The 19,389-nt window shown below is 36.4% G+C and overlaps 1 protein-coding gene across 1 annotated transcript in view; it reads right to left on the bottom strand.

Annotated features, from left to right (window-relative positions):
* Positions 1–19,389, bottom strand: part of ABCG2 (ATP binding cassette subfamily G member 2 (Junior blood group)) — a 159,794-nt gene that overhangs the window by 117,856 nt on the left and 22,549 nt on the right. Inside the window, exons 3-10 of the mRNA XM_023528408.1 lie at positions 18,868–18,927; positions 18,003–18,117; positions 17,224–17,376; positions 14,711–14,868; positions 10,896–11,047; positions 9,409–9,513; positions 8,208–8,458; positions 3,620–3,702 (exon numbers count right to left, since the gene is read on the bottom strand). Coding sequence (XP_023384176.1) covers positions 3,620–3,702; positions 8,208–8,458; positions 9,409–9,513; positions 10,896–11,047; positions 14,711–14,868; positions 17,224–17,376; positions 18,003–18,117; positions 18,868–18,927 — 1,077 coding nt within the window. The remainder of the gene's footprint in view (positions 1–3,619; positions 3,703–8,207; positions 8,459–9,408; positions 9,514–10,895; positions 11,048–14,710; positions 14,869–17,223; positions 17,377–18,002; positions 18,118–18,867; positions 18,928–19,389) is intronic.

The following is a 19,389-nucleotide window of genomic DNA, read 5'->3' as shown; positions in this document are numbered from 1 at the left end:
GAGGACACAGTAGGAATACAGCGAGCCAGGAGCAGATCCTCATCAGATCCTGACCATGTGGAATCTAGATATTCAGAACTGTAAGAAGTAAAAAATTTTTTTTAAGCCGCCTGTATGTGATTCTTCATTATGACAGCCAAGCTAACGATTACGTAGGTCATAAAAATATTATCACTTTGAATAAGTACCATTCCTCGTGCATAAACAAAGATAGAGCCAAATAAATCCTGCAAAAGTTTAAAATCTCTTAGCTACTTTTTTAAAGTTGAGTAAAAAAAAATACAAAGACATGAGGAGGCAAAATAAAAGGCTGTGGAGAGAAACTCCTATCGAAACCTTATTATATTCATTTACCACACAATCATCAGAACAATCTTCATATTATCCTTGACAATCCATGACTAAAATGGTTTCCAGCGTGCTCGGAAAGAAAATAAATCATAATTAAAGGAAAGATCAGTTTGTGCATGTGTTAGGAAAGGAAAACCATTAATGCTTCTCTCTCAGCGAAATAATTAAGGTTTAAAAAGTAAAGTACTCACTTCATTTACACTTTGATAGAAATATAAATTTTATGAATGCACGCCAACATCCCTGAAACAGTGTTGGGGCTTCCCTTCATAACCAATTTAATGGCCAATGAGAATGTGATTTAAAACTAAAAGAGATGAAGCAGCACATTATTTAAATGACACAAAAATAAAAGTTTTAAAAAAGAATGTGAGCCCAAGTTACAACCCTAAAAACAAACAGTCCATAGAAACTCAGTAATTGTGTTTAGCAGCAAAAATAATAATAATAAAGAATAGAACATGGAGAACAGGCTGTTTTAAAAGTAAATGTTTATACAATAATGAATAAATGGAAAATAGCCAGGCCTGGTACACAAGCAGTTATGCAACTTTCTAGATATGCAAAAAAGCCTAATATCAAAGGAAAAAATTTCGGAAATATAGGACATGGCAACATTCAGTTCAAGTTTTTAAGTCTTTCATATAACAATAAAATAATATTCATAATGATTCTGAACTAGTAGATAGTAAAATTCCTTCTAAATCATGACAATTTATTTCATAGATAATACAGTTTTGTTAAAGAATTTAATATATTCTAATTCTTTTTAAGGTGGTAATTCATGTCTGTAATATCTATTTATGGATCCAAATACATTTTTAAATACCTTTCCTCTAAATACATATTAATTTGTTTAGCTATCACTACAACTCTGTGCAGCAGGGTGAAATATGGCAACTACAAAGGTACAAACCATCAATTACTAGTAGGTTCGGAAACATTGCAAAGAACACAGTCCTCAGGGAAAGTAAAGATAAAAACAACGACAGAACTGTGGTAAGAATTGTCTTAATGATCTCATGTCAGAAGAACACTATCTGATTCCACACAAGAGATTATTTATTTTACCTGAGTGAGGGCTTGATTTTTATACTTTTTTTTCCTTTCATAAATAATCATCCTTGTCCAGACATCAAAATACATTCAACTACAGCCACTGCAACTTTCCTCAAAAGTAAAATTGAGTCAGGATAGATGGACCAGAGACACCTCCTTCTCCTAGGATATGGCACCAGAAATTTTTTCCTTTCTTCAGACATAAGTACTAACCATATACCATAATGACACAGAAAAAAAAGCCTAATATCAAAGTAAATACTAATTTCAAAAGTAAAAGTTTATTTTAGAAACATGAGACCTGGTAATAATTCAGCTCAATTTGCTAAGTCTCGCATCTAACAGTACAATAATGTTCATAATGATTCTGAACTAGTAGATAGTAAAATTCCTTCTGAATTGTTAAGAATTTATCTTATAGTCAATAGTGTCTGTTAAAGAATTTAATGTATTTTAATTCTTTTCAAGGTGGTAATCCATGTTACAGTTAGAAAAAACGGAGTCCCATCTACCTCCCCACAGCCAACAAATCAAATAATAGAAAGGAAATTAATTCACAAACAACAAAACAAAAAAAAAGGATAAAACAGTCTATGACAAAATTTAATACTTTTGTGTATCAAAGAACACTATCAACAGAGTGAAAAGACAACCCACAGAATGGCAGAAAATATCTGTAAAGTTATATCTGATGAGGGGTTAACATCCAGAATACATAAAGAACTCTTATAGCTCAACAAAAATCCAATTTAAAAATGAGCAAAGGATTTGAATAAACATTTCTCTAAAGACATAGAAATGGCCAATAAGCACATGAAAAGGTGCTCACATCACTAATCACTAGAAAATTGCAAATCAAAGCCACGATGAGATACTACTTCATACCAATTAAGGTGGCTAATATAGAGAAAAGAAATACTAAAGTGTGGATCAGGTTAAGGAGAAATTTAAAACTTTGTGCATGACAGGTAGAAATGCAAAATGATGTAGCTGCTGTAAAAAACAGGATGGCAGTTCTTCAAAAAAAAAAAAATAGAATTACCAAATGATTCAGTAACTCCGCTTCTGGTGTATAGCGCATAAAAAATTGAGGACTTTTGGGACTTTACAAAATGGATTCCATGAAAGCCATGACGGTAGTGTCAACTGGCACATAATGGGAACACCCTTCGAGTTTGACTGGAACACCCAAAACCACAGAAACAGCAACAACTGCCCTGGATAAGCCTCAATCTGCAGGGGCCAATAAGCATAAGGATCCCACCTTGTAAGGTCCATATAAGCGGAACACCTTAAACGCTGCTCAAGCCTGACCAGAGAGCATCATGGATGGTGCGCTGAGACCCAAAGACTTTGACCTTCTACCCATCATAGCCACTGGCTTGGGACCTATGTACAGCTCTCTGAGCCGCCAGTCAAGAGAACTTGCTTTGGAGATAAAGACTCAATTCCTTTCTCTCTGTCGCATAAGACTCTGTACTTCCCTTCTCTGTGTGTTGTGTGTTAATCTGCGTGGGTATCTGATTGGTTTATCTGAGAAGGTTCCACTCAATAAACCTGGCATTGTGGAAAGACACAAATGTGTTCAAGGTGTTACTTTGGTAGCTGCTTTCCTTGCTAGCAATATCTGGGTATATACCCAAAAGAATTTAAAGCAAACGCTCAGATATTTATTTGTACACCCATGTTCACAGCAGCATGATTCATAACACCCAAAAGGTGAAAACAAACCTAGTGTCCATGGGCAGATGAATGGCTAAACAGTGTGGTGTGTCTACACAATGGAATGTTGTTCAGTCTTTAAAAGAAAGAAATTCTGACACATGCTACAACATGGATGAACTTGGAAGATATTATGCTATGGAAATAAGCAGTAACCAAAAGACAAATACTGTATGATTCTAACATGAGGTACTTAGAGCAGTCAAATTCAGAGACAGAAAGTATAATGGTATAATTCATAGCAATGTGACTGTAACTAATACTACTGAACTGTACACTTAAAACTGGTTAAGAAGGTAAATTTTATATTCGGTATATTTTACCACTATATATATGAAAATTAACTCTTCCATTCAGCTTTCAATTCACTGACTTACCCTATTCCTCAATTTGTCCTGTACTTGTCTAAAATTCAAACTTAATGAATTTTCAAAACCTTGAAAAAAGTAACAGCACTTTCTCAAAACCAAGGTCCAAATTTACTTACCTATTCTGAATTCCCATAGCGTCACTTTTTAGATCATAGAAAATGGCACCTATAACCAGTCCCAGGAAAATTGTTACAATGATCTTTTCAAAAAGAAAAAGAAAAGAGTTTCAGTTAAAGGCAAAATCTTAACACACCATTTATTATAATATATGGCTATAATCAAATCTCTCCATCAAGACAGATAATTTAAACGGCTTGACCGAAGTCTTTAAGAAAATATAAAACAGTATATGTTGTTGGAGTACTTTCTAAATTAAAATTAAAAATAATTTAATTTTTATGCTGAGGAATCTGAAGGAGAACAAAGTAGACTACTAGAAAAGTTGATTCCTCCAAGTTCTTCCCCAGAATTGCCAATTCGGGGTCCATTTCAGCTACTGAACCTGGGAATACCACACAGGGTAGAATACCACAAGTGCTTAGCAGAGTCCTTTAGGGAATAAAATAAGATCTCAGTGGTTGAGTTCTGGCCAAAACTTTTCTCAACTTTTGAGTTAGTGACCATCCATATTTTTATAATATTTCAAGAGGTTTCAAGTGAAAACGGGGTATCTTTACTCTTAATATTAAAAATAAGTAAAAATTTGAAGGCACATGTAACAAAATTTGTAACAATGGAATTCTGCATGATAAGAAGTGGGGGTAAGCAAGGAACCACCCATGGGGTGGGGAGAGGGGGACTCCATGCCTGCATGAAAAAGTGCACTGTCATTGTCGTCAAGCATTCAGTCAGCTTTCCCTGAGGGCACCCAAGTGCTTCCATTACCCATTGTCTTGTCACTGCTTCCCCAGCGACCTCAGCCAGTAGGGCCGACAGCCCCCAGTGCAGGGCTAAGCCTCTAATTCTTTGCCACACTTACCTACCCTCAGTCTGCTTGATGAATACTAAAAATATTGAAGAAACCACTTTGTTTTTAAGATTGATAAATGTCTCTTAAGGACACTTCTATCAGCAAAGGGTTAAGGGTTATATTATGATATAATTTCTTCAAAGAAATTCTACTTATTGTACTTTTAAATTATATTAAATATAAAAATACAAGAAATGATAATTGATAGAAATAAAACATCTAACCTTGTACCTTGGAACCTTCAAAGTTAAAAAAAAAAAATCTCAGTACTACAACAGCACAACAGTATCAAGACTTAAAGTAACTTGTCAAGCACACTTTTGGCACAAAGAAACTAAATTGGAAAACAGGATCATGATCTATGAAGTTTATGAAGATCAGTCTGCAAAGAATATGATTTGAGAAGGACTTAAAAATTCTTTTGCTAATAAGACAGTAAGAAATTTGAAAAAAATCTATTACCCTGCCATATTTCAATTACCCTCAGAAAACACTTTATTTCATGTCAACAGACATGATGACTCCAAAACAAATGAGGACTCCACCAACACGTATGCATGTGCAAGCCTGTACTTTCATGCAGTATAACATTATGAATATTCACACTTTTTAAACTTAACACTCCACATGCTTTGCTTCTTCTGCACTCAAACTTGATATCTTTTACTAACAGATTATCGGTATTATCATTAGGATGTTTCCTAAAGTTTTCAAAATTCTAAAAGTATTTTCAAAGTCAGCTTTCAAATATGTTGATAAAATGATTAATCCTGGAATATTTTCATGCTTTTACAAGGTCTGTTATTCTTTCTTGCATTAAGAAAGAGAAAAACATACAAAGTAAACACCGTACAACAGAGCAGACAAAGAGACCCTGTCTGTGAATCTATGTATCTGGCCTCTGTTTTGAACAGGAAAAATAAAATTTCCTGAATATGTGACTATCTTTGTTCAAATGTTTATCAATATTTCTCAAGGTGACTTCTGAGGAATGTTTATGGCCATCACACACACACAAAATTAATGCATGGTCAAATGTTTAATATGTTAATTAAAACGATGAATCTCTAAGAGATATGATGTTTTCCAAATTGATTTGATCAAGAAACCCTTCGCACAACAAATGAACATTAATCTTCTTATACAGATAATATATTCATTCTAAAATCTTCCTAAAACAACCTTTGTTTAAATGCATTATCATAAGCAAAGTCTGAATCACATGAATGACTAGTTCAAACTCAAGTACATCTGTAAGACAACAGATAAAAGATTTATCAGCAGGAAGCCATAAATCATTTTAATACCTACACATTCAAACACTTAAAGAAGCAAATGACATACATGGAAGTTTAAAAACCCCAGACCAAGGGGTGGCTCCATAGTGTAGTGGTTACCATGTCTGCTTTACACGCAGAAGGTCCTGGGTTTGTGCCCCGGATTCATGCCCCGGGTGTGCTCCGTGAGTATGTGAAAGGAGACACCCCACCTTCAGAGATCCAGCTCTTAAGGGGAAACAGCAACATCCATAGGTCAGGGGTGGAAGTGGGGGGCAGGGGCAATTAAAGAGGGGGAAAAAATAAATAAATAAAATAAATAAAAACCCCAAACCAGAGGTTAGTAACATGTGGCACACCGGCCAAACAGGACCCATTATTTATTTCTGTTTAGTCCATAAGAACAATTTTTAACATTTTTTAAATGGTGGAAAATAAAGGGAAAAATATTCTTGCCACATGAAATTTATATGAAATTCAAATTGTACTGTTCATGAATAGTTCAAGTGGAGCATAGCCATGTTCATTTGTTTATGGATTATCTGTGGCTGCTTCCTCACTAAAATGGCAGAGTTCACTACATGACACAAAGACCACATGGCCTGGAAAGCCTAAAGTATCTACTACCTGGCCCTTTACAAAAAAGGTTTGCCTACTCCTGCCCCAAGCTAATATTCTAGTTTTCACAAATCTGAATTAGAGCTGCTCCCATTAAGCAGATGCTCAGGGAGATGCAATGTTCTATCCTTATTCTATGACATTGCCACTACTCTGAAGATTGCTGGAATTCCTTTTGCGGACATGACTTCACTGAGGTAAGTAGACTGAACATGCAACCTGGAGGCACTAGGCCTGGGCTTTGCAGCTAAAGGAAGCCTAGCACCGAAGATGCAGAATTGGTCTGCATTGGTAGTAGCTCCACATTCTAATCTGTCCTGCCCAGAACTACCATACCTGTGACTTGGACAAGAAACTTATTATCCACTTTTAGAGGCAAGAGAAATTTATTAAAAAAAAAAAAAATCGAATGCATAAATCACACTAAAGAATCAACTCCATTACATCATTTAACCATTGACCAATGGCCAACTAGGTTCACCTGATTCACTCACCAGACTGTTTCCAAATGACATCAAATCTACTCTAAAAAAATTAAAATTTACCCCTGATTGATAGTACACAAAAGTGGTCATGTTCTGAGAGAAATGTCAAATAACAAGCCCCAAAAATGTTTGGAGCAGTTAGCAGTATATCTCAAAGAGGGATCTAGGCTCTCTAGGTATGAATACTTAGAAGGCAACATACTGAAGTATGAAAATTATGATGCACGGGGTAAGAAGTCAGTAATAGCTCATTAGAGCCAAGTACATGGCATTGTGTAGTAGTCAACAGAAATTCAGTGATTGATAGTAAAATTAACATCCCCCAAAATAACTTGCTAAATTAACGTCCTAAGAAAGGATGGACCAGTGAATTGGTAATACTAGATTTTGTATGACATAGGGCTTGAAAATGACAGAAAAACCATAAAGGAGTAATAATCAACAGAGTAATTGACAACAGAGCCAGCCAAAATAGGAAAAGAACAGTATTTAATCTTAATGAAGAGAAAATTAATGTGACAGTGAATCACTTCATTTAACAGAAGTCAAGTCTGTTTACTACTTTTGTGTTAACTGCAAACTGTTTTAGGTATCTAGTGCTCTCCTAATGTTAGAATCCCTAAATGAGAATTTCCACTCAGGCTCTTCCCTCAGACAGAGGCTGATCCCTCCTACATTCAGGTGCATTCCTGCACATCTAGATGAAGGCTTCCCTGACCAGTTGATTTAAACACAAATCAATCCCTTTTTCCTGTCTCCCTTTTTCCTCCTCTCCTTTCCATCTCACTCTTTCTCTTTCTTCCTTTCTCCCTTCTCTGCTTAAATTTTTCCACAGCCCCTTTTACCTTCTGCATTGCTACATATTTTATTTCTGTATAAATATAGCAGCTGTCTCTCCTCATAAGAAAATGTGCTCCATATACAGGGGTTTTTTATTTTTACCCGTTTTGATTACAGCTATTGACCAACTCCCAAATGTAGCACACGATCAATAAGAACTTGTTGAATAAATCAGAACATGAACGTGCACAGCTACAGAAAACCCCAAGTGTGGCTAAAGAATTCCTTTACTTCACTGTTTTTGAAAACAATTTCTCTCTACAAAGATTATCCATTACAGCTTGTCTAAATCAACAAAAAAATCTGAATTAGGTACTCCAAAAACCACTTAAAAAAAGTTATCTCCATGTTAAAACTTAATCGTGTTTTGTTTTATTGACTGATTCCACATTCCACCCAAAACGATAAATAATGAAAGGGTAGGTAGTAAATAAGCATAATCATAAAACAGATTGTATCAGAATTTAATGTTCCTGCTTGAGTACTTACAGCCTAATTAGAAGGATCTGATTACCTGAGCTATAGAGGCCTGGGGATTACCCAGTAAGTTTTTGAAGGAACGTCTGGAAATCCACCTGAGTTGATGACAGAAGGAGGTGGCATAGGTGATCTCCTTGAAGGCTACATTCTTATTCTTTTTCTGCACCTCTGAGAGTTGATTTAACTCAACTTTTGTTTCTCTGAAGAAGGCGGAGATGACATAAAATTCGGCTAATTTTTCTATGAGTGGCTTATCTCTCTTGGAAGGCTTTTCGGTCTCCTTGCCTTTGTAATAAAAGTAGATAGAGGAAAACATTAACAAAATGACTGATTAAGCCCATTTTTCTGAGCTAAAGCTTGAGCATAAAAAATTTTGTGCTCCGTCATTGCTCTATACATTAGAAAAATATAATTAATTGGCCTGACTACTTCCATAAACTGTGGATACAGCAAACCAGCTGACCTTTCCCTAACTATAATATGTGCACCGTGATTCTTCTAAAATAAACTTCTATCCTTGGGGAGTAGTAATTCTTAATATAAAACCTCGTCTTTGCTTTCTGCTATGTGCAAATGCATAAACTGCCAATTCTCTTATTGTGAAACACTTTATAAACAATGAGTGTATTTTTTAATAGAAAATTCCTCTTAGAACTGACACTATCAGATAAATGCTCATTTATAAATCAAATCAGAAGCACTTACAGCACTCCTGGACAACAAAATCTGTTTTGACTGGTGGTATAGACTGAATGTTTGTGTCACTCCAAAATTCGTATACTGAAATCCAGACCCCAACATGATAGTATTTGAAAGTGGGGACTTTGAGGGGTGATTACGTCATGTCATGAGGATGAAACCCTCGTGAATGGGATCAGTGCCATTATTAAAGAGGCCCCAGAGAGCTCTGTCTCCATTTCCACTATGTGATGAGATAATGAGCAGATTGTCGTTTGTCTATGAACAGAAAGCAGGGCCTCACGAAACATCGATCTGCTGGCGCCTTATCCAGACTTCCCAGCCTCCAGAACTGTGAAAATTGAATGTTTGTTGTTTAAGTCACCTAGCCTATGGTATTTTTGTTACAGCAGCCTGAACAAACTAAGATAAATGGTATCAGAGAACAGCATTAGCAATATAAATTCATAAAACCACATTCTAATGAGTTACCACACTGCTACATGTCAGCCAATTCAGTTAGGTGACAATCTGTGACTCTCAACAGGTTCACATACCTTCACCATCTTCATACTCTTTATTTAATACCACAGCAGAGGAGTCTCCGTTAATCACATCCAAGAAGAAGTCTGCAGGGTTGTTATAGGGCTCACAGTGGTGACCTACAAAAGAAGGTAACTCCGGTACACAGACATGATAGTCTTGGAAGATACTCATCTTCTCTCTTTTCCCCTCACCAAGTTACCCTTTCTTTTTGTGTATTCGGTCACACAATATGTTAACAATTCTTTTTCTGCTGGAAAAAAACATACTCTAAACCAAGCTTGGATTCTCAGAAAGCCTTACCTATCGTAATTCATAAAATAGTCATCAATATGCTCTGGTGTTTATTAGTACTTGTTTTAAAATCTAAATGTCAGTCCAAGAAAAAAGAGTTGAAAAGAAAATAAAAAGCTGTAGGTAGGACTAATGCTTCTCAAAGCAAGGCGTCAAGCAAAGCAGCACAGGGACTGTTCTATTCTCTGAGTTCACCTAGGCACTGCCGGTATCCCACTACAGCAATGGTTCCTTCTCCATCAGCTAAATTCAGGTCCAAATCATCATCTATTATGCTGACATAATTCCAATATAGAGAACAAATCGCTAGAGCAGCATTCTCATGAGGACATGACCAGCATAGCACACCTACCTGAAGGCTTGCCTTGACTTCTTGTGCCTGATCATCTGAACTCAACTTGGCCTATAGTCTGACTCTTAGATTCTTCTCCCCTAGACGACCCAGATCCATGTGTGCTTGATTATTTTAAATGATAGAGTCAACAAAAACAAATTTTAAAAGATAGAGACTATTTAAAATTATAGTTGCTCATGGAGCATGATCTATAATAATTTCCAAATAGCTCTAAAATGAAGCAGACTGCATGAACTATAAAAAATATTATATCCATCTGAAATAGAACCAGGAAGCTCAGAACTATCATAAATGTTGGCCCATCATTGACAAACTCAGGAGTAGCCATTCTATTGACAGGTAAGACACTCGCATCAACTCCAGGCCTAAATCTGTAATCTGATGCTACTAGAAAATTAAGCGGTATCTCCATGAACCCTCATAAATGCAGACCAACATCCCATGCAAAGGGAAAAAATGATCTGTTGTATGATCAAGAAGACAAATGATCTGGGGGTATTAGACCTTTCTAAGAATGTTCAACTGACAGATAACTGCTATGAGGCCAACATATTTATTAAACTTAGGAAAAAGTCACCAGAACTGGGAAGCAGAACAGATATAGGCCCAGGAAAAATAGTCTTACACATACAGAGTATGTATGCATACTCATTTAGGACAAGAAAAAGACCTAAATAACAGTCAGTGCTATAAATGAAGGAAAAAAGCAACAAACTGACCAAACATATACTCGAGTAGTGGAACCCATAATACATCTACTCAAAGATCAAACAGAACTCTCGTCTACCTCTTCTGCTCTCTTTCAATATTATATTAATGAAGGATCTCGGTGCATGAAAAAGGCAGCCATACCAGTGGATGCAAAGTACCCCAAGGCCTCCTGAGCAGGCCCATGGAACATTAGTCTTCCTGAGGCCAATAAGGTGAGGCTATCAAACAACTTGAAGATGGAATAACGAGGCTGATGAATGGAGAAGATGATGGTTCGGCCCTGTTTAGACATCCTAAGTTAAAAATTGAGAAAATAACATGTCATTAAACTTCTGAAATGTGCACTTCTTAGCAAAATACTTTATTCCTGCCTTTAGGTCCTTAACCCTAATTCAACTTGATTTTCTCTTACTAACTTCTCATTTCATGTTATCTCCCTATTAAGGAACCTAAATTCAATGCTTTTATGAAAGACTGTTTCTTAAAATGCATCCCATGAATGATCTAGAATCAACTACATTAACTAAAACTCCAGATTCCTTGACAGTCTTCCCAGACTTCTTATGTCTTGGTAATCCACATTTTAAAAAAGCAGCCAGAAAACTTGTAAGTACATTCAAGTCTGAGAACTTATTACGGACTAAATATCAAAACAGTGGTTGTATGCCCCTTTCTCATTGATCATTGAAGTCTTCTGCTCTTTAGAAACTGGTATTCATTCTTCTATCCTAATAATACAATTAACTTTACTGAGTACTTATGATGTCTTCGTTAAAGGCTTTATAGATTAATCCATCTAAATTTTCACAATATAGTTACAAGGCAGTTATGAGGCAATATTGACAATGCCAATAGTATTATTGCCTTCATTTTCCAGAAAAGGCTTAGAGCGTTAAGCAACTGGCCTAATGTGTCACAGATGTAAGTGGCAGGGCTAAGATTTAATGACTCATGGTCAAAACATTGCTAAACTACCTTTACACAGGATTTATTACCAATGGGTAGAAGAAACAAAGGCCAAAATCACTGTTTAAAAACTGTTATTATTAAATATATATTATGAGAAGAATCATTCAATTTTAGCATTTTCTATGCTAGCAGTGTATACAAGTTTGTTATGCATCAAAGAGAATCAGGCCAGTATTTCAATCATTTCAATACAAAGTGAAATAGAAGTAGGTGAGAGTTCTTTGTAAGCAAAATAGATTATAACCCAGTCTGAAGATGATTTAAGAATAATGTCAAAGGAGCCAACGGGAATAAGTCATAGAAAGAAAAAGGGTAGTCAAGGTGAAGAAACATGGAGAAAAAAGTGTGCAATGACAAGGTCTATTCAGGAAACGACACGTAGTTCATTGTCACTGCAAAATTGGGTTGGGGGGGTGGGGAAGAGAGAAACTAACAAAAGAAAATGCATTAATAAACAAGGCTGTGACGAATCCCTTTACTCTGAAGCTGGAACTTTAGTCAGTAGACAATAAGTAATCGGTACAGTATTAGAAGCAAGTAATGGACTGGTGTGAAAGCTTTGCTATTAAGGACCAATGGCATCAGTTATCAGTATCTCCTATTAGAAATGGGGAATCTTGGGCTCCAACTCAGAGCGGCAGAAACCGATTCTGCATTATAACATGACGCTAGGTATTAGTGTGCATAGTGGAGTTGGAGAAAGACTGGGTTAGAGCGTTCAGCATGAGGAAACATGCTTGCATGCTAACTGGTCTGAAGCATAGTGAAAATATTTACAGTATTCTTTAGTAATTCATCAGTCCCTAGCGAACACTGTTTTAACATAGTTACAGATAATAAAAATACCACAGAAGTATTCTCTAACTGAACTTGAACCCCAGACTCATTACTTGGCATCTTTACTTAATATGTACAATTGACATTCCAAACTTATGATGTCTAAAATCTTAAACTTCTTTCCATTTCCTTCTTCTCATCCTAGCATAGAGACTTGCTTACAAATGCATGAAGATCAGAGGAAGCAACGTAATAATAGGGAAGGAATGCCATACGAAAGTGGTGTGTCTGGCATCTTTTTAAAAATGGAGCCGGGAGAAGGTGGTTCCCAGGGATGGTAGGTAAAGAGAATGGGCAGAGTTAGGTCATACTGAGCAATTAAGTTAGTTGGCTATGCAATTAAGTAAATATATTGAAATAATGGGAGCCAAGTTTCTCACTGTCTGAAAGGTCACTTATAAACATGGAAAGGGTAAAGAGAAAAACAGTACTCAGGTGTTAGTTTCGAACTGAAAATATTACTATGAACTTATGGAAAACTTTTTTACAGCAGAATGTGAACTAATATATGAGGAAAGAATGATGTAAACAGAAAATCACACTAGTACTTGACACAGAAAGAGTTGTTAGTGCATGCTGAAACTGCTGGGTGGACATTTGATGAGGAACAGGATATTGGCATTACATCTGATTATCTCCCCTGACAAAATACGGATTAATTACAAAGGGATGACTAGCTATTTCAGAGCAGGTAAACCCAGCAGACACGCACATGTCCAGGTAATGGAAGTTAACATCACCCAGAGCCATGCAGCCCCTGATGTTATACAGCCAAGAACACATCCTCCTTTCTGTGGCATCCCTGTCAAGAATTCATGGCCTGATCTAGTCACATAAAAACTTACTGGCTGGACCTAGGTTGATGGCCACCCTATATATTTACTCTCAAAAACAGATGAGGAAATGGGAGGTAAAAAAAAAAAAAAAAAGAATAAAGAGTTGCTCAGGCTTAAAGAAGAGAATTCCTACCTGAAAATTATATAATTGTATTAACCAATGTTACTCCAATAAACTTAATTAAAAAAAAAAAAGATATTAAACACATTAAGGAAAAAAAAAAAAAAAGAAGAAGAAGAGAATTTCTGCAGAGGAGCCTCAGACACAGAAAGGAAAAAGAGACACTCCCAGGACAGTTGCTGAAGTCTGAGTAGAGTCTGTGGATTGGGTGGCGTCTGTGGATTGGATGGTGGCAGTGGTATCAATGTGACTTCCTGGCTGGGAGGTATATAAGATGATAATGTAAAAGAAGTGTCCTTATATTTTGGAGTTACATTACAGTGTATTTTTGGGTGATGAGGAATGATGTGAAAAAAAAAGACAAAAAAAAATAGGTGTGGATAGGGGAGAGGCAAAGGGAGAGCAAAAGCAGTTAAATGCTAAGATTCGGGGAAGCTAGGTAAGGAGACATGGGATTTCTTTGCATAATTCTTGTACTTTTTCTGTAAAGAGGTAATTAAGGCTGAGAAAAGTCCTATGGGTGAGCCTTAATCCAATAAGGACTAGTTCTTACAAGAGGAGATCACAACATTGACACACAGAGGGAAGATGAAGTGAAGACACAGAGAGAAGACAGCTACCTAGAAGCCAAAGACAGAGGCCTCAGAAGACACAATCCTGACAACACTGTAATCCTGGACTCCAAGACTAAAAAAATTAATTTCTGTTGTTTACATAACCCAGTCTGTGGTACCATATTTTGGAAGCTCAAGCAAACTAATACACTAACCAAGCTCTGCTCTCCTTAGGTCATTGGGTTCCATCCCGCTGGCCCCTTGAGTTCGAAACACATTAGGCATGGGCTGCCTCAGGACCACTGGCTGTTCCTTCCAACTAGAACTCTCTCCTCCCAGACATCTAGGTCTTGCTCACAGCTCAAATGGCACATCACTGAGGTCTTCCCTGACTATCCCACTATGTAATAGGGCACCCACCACCCCCAACACAGCAGTCCTCCCTACACTTTCATCCTGCTTCATTTTTCTTCAAACACTTATATATTTGTTAATTGACTGATCCTCTACAACAAAGAAGGAACAAATGTCTATCTCTTGGGCTCACTGCTGAATCCCTTGCACCAGGAATACTACCTGGCACATAGTAGGTGATCAGATAGTGCATAAATATTAAAATAATGTTCCCATAGCATTTACCTCTTCAGGAGCAAAAGGACAGCATTTGCTGTGCTTGAGTCTAAGCCAGTTGTGGGCTCATCCAGGAACAAGATAGATGGATCGATAATAAGCTCCATTCCAATACTAGTCCTTTTTCTTTCTCCCCCAGACACACCACGGATAAACTGAGTTCCAACCTTAAACACAAATATTATCATTATTAACAATAACAACCATAGCCACTATAGTTTCTTAAGCTATTAACATGTGCCAACCCTGTAAGAGGCACTTTATCTCACATCCTCATTTATGCTGAACAGCAAATAAATGAGTATCTGGGAGAAGAGGTAGGTTTCTCTTTAATTAGATGAGTAGACTGAGGCTCAAGTCAGAGCTGGTATGTGGCTAAGCCTCATATGAAGCCCGTGCTTTAAACAGTTCTATATGTTCCTTACCAAGTCAAATATTTAGTTTTAAGATTGTATGTTAGAACTTACAGATATTGCCCTATGAAATCACAGTCCAAAAAGGGATAAAAGATATGAGAGAAAACGATGAAAGTATCTATAATTTATGAGTCTTCTTACACTTCTCTTTTTCTCTCCCACCAAGAAAAATCCTCAAATGGACTTACAAGAAGAACTGGGCCTTGGCGGCTAAAAAAGTTCCCTTTCTACCATTCACATTAGCACTTCTTAGATCACTGCAAGGCTTCCCAAGCTGACCCTGTCTATACTTTTCATGCATGGCAGAATTCCTGACTCATTCTTTTAGACAAATTCAAGGTGACTGGCTCAGTCTTTTCAACCACTCAATGTCACTGTGTGTGACTGGGGGAGGTGGAAGACTTTAGGGGAGGCAAGAGAGAGGAAACAATTCTTATAGTAAGAGTCTTTGAGAGATAATCATTAAATGTTACTCATGTCCTTTATTATATCCCATAAGCACTGAGCTATTAAAGGCATTTTAAGACAACTGGAAAAATGTGAATGAATATGGGCTCCATCTATATAATCGATATTAAAATATTATTAATTTTGTTAATTGTTAATGATATTGCAGTAATGTAGGCAAATGCCCTTATTTTTAAAAAAGATACATAAATATTCAGTGGTAAAATTTAATATTTATAAATTTTTAAAAAATAGTTCATAAAGACAAACCTGAAGACATTATTGAATGTTTAACAACTGGAAAATCTAGGTGCATGTTATTTATCACACCATATTATTAATTATACTACAACTATGTCATTACTGTAATAATCAGACTATTCTCTCTACATTTCTGTTATGTTTAATTTCATAAAAAGTAAACATTTTTACTATGGTGTTTCAATCAATTAGATCAAGGAATTCTAAGAAGTCATCAATTGCCTTCAGCTTCTTTTCCCTGGAAATCCATGCAAGGAACTCAGGGCAATGGCTGCCCAAAGGTAAAGAATGGAAAGCACTTACTGGAAAGACAAAATCAAATAAACAGAACCCCAGCACAGGGAACCCAAACACTCATAAAACGAACAAAAGTGGTAAACGGTAGCATCTCAGAGTTATTCTTCCAAATAAAATAAAGCAAAATACATTTTACATAAAAGGCTGTCAGAAAGTATTAAATAAAGCAGTGACCAGCAGAATACTCCCATTCTTCATTACTCTAAGGAAGAGAGATCGCAGGGGGATTAAACTAGAGCCATGACAATCTAAGAAGTTCATCTTCACCCAAAACTTCAAATGTCCTCCCAGCAAACCTTCCATACCTACTTATCAACTGTAAAGTTCACTCATTCATCTCTTTTCATCTTCCTGATCCTGCACAACTCACATAAGCAGTTACTTTGTCTCCCTTGCCCATGGCTGTAATCTATAAAACCTAAGGGAGACCAGCACATGACAGTCTGCAGTGATACTGGCCAAAGGAAGAGGGGAGAGAGAAAGGGAAAGAAGACAAAGTACCAAAAAGAAAAAAAAATGGTATAGAAAAACAACTTGGATGCCACAAGAATTAGAAATAAACCCTAATCTGACTGAATATAACATCAGAAGCCAAATTTTAGCACAATGAAACATACAGAGCAAGATCCCATGGATTTTCATCATTTATGAATTCCAGAAAGATACCTCCAAAGCAACAGAACAAAGACCCCTGGAGGAAGAAAGGAAGAATAGCTACGAAGAGAAGGAGAAAATAGAAAGAAGGAAAGTTAGTGTACAGATATTGAGACTGGACTTAAACAATTACTGTGGAGGAGGATCAAAAACTGTAATCACAGAGAAGAGGCATGTGACTTTGCAAAGAACACGTCTACTACTAGACCGCACTGCCATACCTCATTTCCAGGATTCAATCATTTTTTTACTTTACCCTCATTAATTTCCACCTACATATTATGTAACTAGTCACTTTGCTCTTAGATATGGAAAGTACCCACTTTTGACCACTCGCATTATAGAAAACTTCTAAATAAGTTATATTATCAAAAAAAAAAAAAGTTACACTATCACACAGGAAAGGTCCTATGTTCTGGCAATGTTACCATCCATTTTCCACATTACCTTGGAATCTGCCACTTTAGCCAGACCTAACTCTTGAATGACTGTGTTAATCCGTTCATTTTTTTCATGTTGCGTCATAGTTGTTGGAAGCCGAAGAGCTGCTGAGAACTGTAAATTTTCTCTCACTGTCAGAGTTCCCATCACGACATCATCCTTAAGGCAGAATGGCATTTTAGCAAAACATATCAGGTCTTTTCTAGTCCCATTATTCTTTAGTGTATAAAACTTAATCCACATAAATAACATACTCAAGGGAAAGTTCTAGCTAATTATGAACCTGTAATTATACAAATTATAATAATCTATATACAGATAGATGCAAAGCCTGACAAATAATTTTCATTCAGAATCTGTACACTCAAATAGAACACAGGTAATTATAACTATTACTAGCAGATATTTACAGACTGCTTTTCACAAATATTGTCAAAATAGTTTTCTAAGCAAGGGGAAGGAGAAAAGTGAAGGTAGGGAAAAAAGTAAAACAGCAGTATCTTTCCGTAATGTGATGACTAGAATTGCTAACGTTGCCCTTACAAGGGTCATATTCCATAACTAGCATTCATATCAATGTGCTGATAAGGGTCATATTCTATTCCCCCTGCCTTTCCATTTAGCACTACCCTACATCTGATGGGAGATTATCAAAAGCTGGTTTAAAGTATGTTGGTTCTATGACATGGGCATAGAACTAACAGGAAACATACTAAACTATCAGCCAAGGCACATGCTCACATAGAAACAGGAGAAATCTAAAATGCAAATTCAGAAATACTTACTTGTACCACATAACCTGAGTTACATTTGAAATCGGCAGGTTGAGGTGCTCCATTTATCAAAACATCTCCAGATAATCCTCGTGGATCTTTCCTTGCAGCTAAGATATCTAACAACCTACAAAAAGGACATATATGTGGGTACTAGGCTTACTGGACTGATCACTTTGTAAGGTATATAAATGTCTAATCACCATGATGTACATCTGAAATGAATATAATATTGTATGTAACTATAATTGAAAAATTAATTTTTTAAAATATACATTTTTAAAAGGGTATAGATTCTTTTAAACGCAGGCTATATGTCTTAGCTACTCTGAATCCAAATTCTGCTCGTTAGAAAATAAACTGATCAAGAAATTCTATGTTTCAACTATTATTATATAGTCTTCTAATTCTTGTCTTTCATTTTTAACTCTATGCTACAATAACACCCAAAAACGTGAACACAAAGCACTGTTGGCTGACCCAGCACAGAGCTCCCAAACTGCCCTCCAGGCTGTGTGACCTTGGGAAATCAAACATAGGCAATGTGCTCTGTTAGCTGGGACTCAAGTCTTCACTTATGCCTTCAGCTCCATCTCCCCACTTTCAGTTTTATCCCCTTCCTTTTCTGCCTCATTAGCTCAAATTCACAGCTGGCAGCTGTATGCCAACCACCTTATCACGTCCTGTCAGTATAGCTGACCTAATGACCTCTATTCCTCTGGACAGAACCACGGCATAACTGCGTGTGATCCGTAGCACCTACAGCAGGCTAGGCATGCAGTAATGCGCTACAAATACCTGCTCTCCTAAAAGTGATCTTTAAAAGCACATTAAAATGGCAAAGAAAAACTTTACTGATGTTCTCTGCTATACTCACGAAGATTTGCCTCCACCTGTGGGTCCCAGAATGGCGTTGAGGCCAGGTCTCATGATCCCACTGTAAATGCAGAAACAGATTTACCGGTTCACTTTAAACCCAGTTCTACTAATTTAGGGTTTGCATTTCATAACTCTTGATAAAAGTTGATGGGATTAGACAGAAAACAAGCACAAACTGCTTTTAAAGGAAAAAGAAATCCAATGATTGATTAATAGAAGTCCAGCATACACAGAATGTCATTACTAGTCAGAATCTATAAGAAAAAAAGGCTCAGATTCATCTAAATTCCTTCCACTTATTCTCTAAACCACTTACATTTTATTCAAAAGGACACATAAACTTTCAAGGTTCTTTTTTTAAAAAAAAAAAGACTCTAGTAAAGCCTCTGTTATACTTATCTTAACACAAGGCAAAGTCTTGAGCAATATTTGATAATAATTATCTAATAGTCACCTCATTTGCTACTTAGTCAAGTTCTACACAATTAAGAAGTCAATGGATTTATAGAATCACCAGTAT

Source organism: Pteropus vampyrus, unplaced genomic scaffold, assembly GCF_000151845.1.
Source record: "Pteropus vampyrus isolate Shadow unplaced genomic scaffold, Pvam_2.0 Scaffold25, whole genome shotgun sequence".
In the NCBI taxonomy this organism is placed as follows: domain Eukaryota; kingdom Metazoa; phylum Chordata; class Mammalia; order Chiroptera; family Pteropodidae; genus Pteropus; species Pteropus vampyrus.
This window is presented reverse-complemented; position numbering and strand designations above follow the sequence as displayed.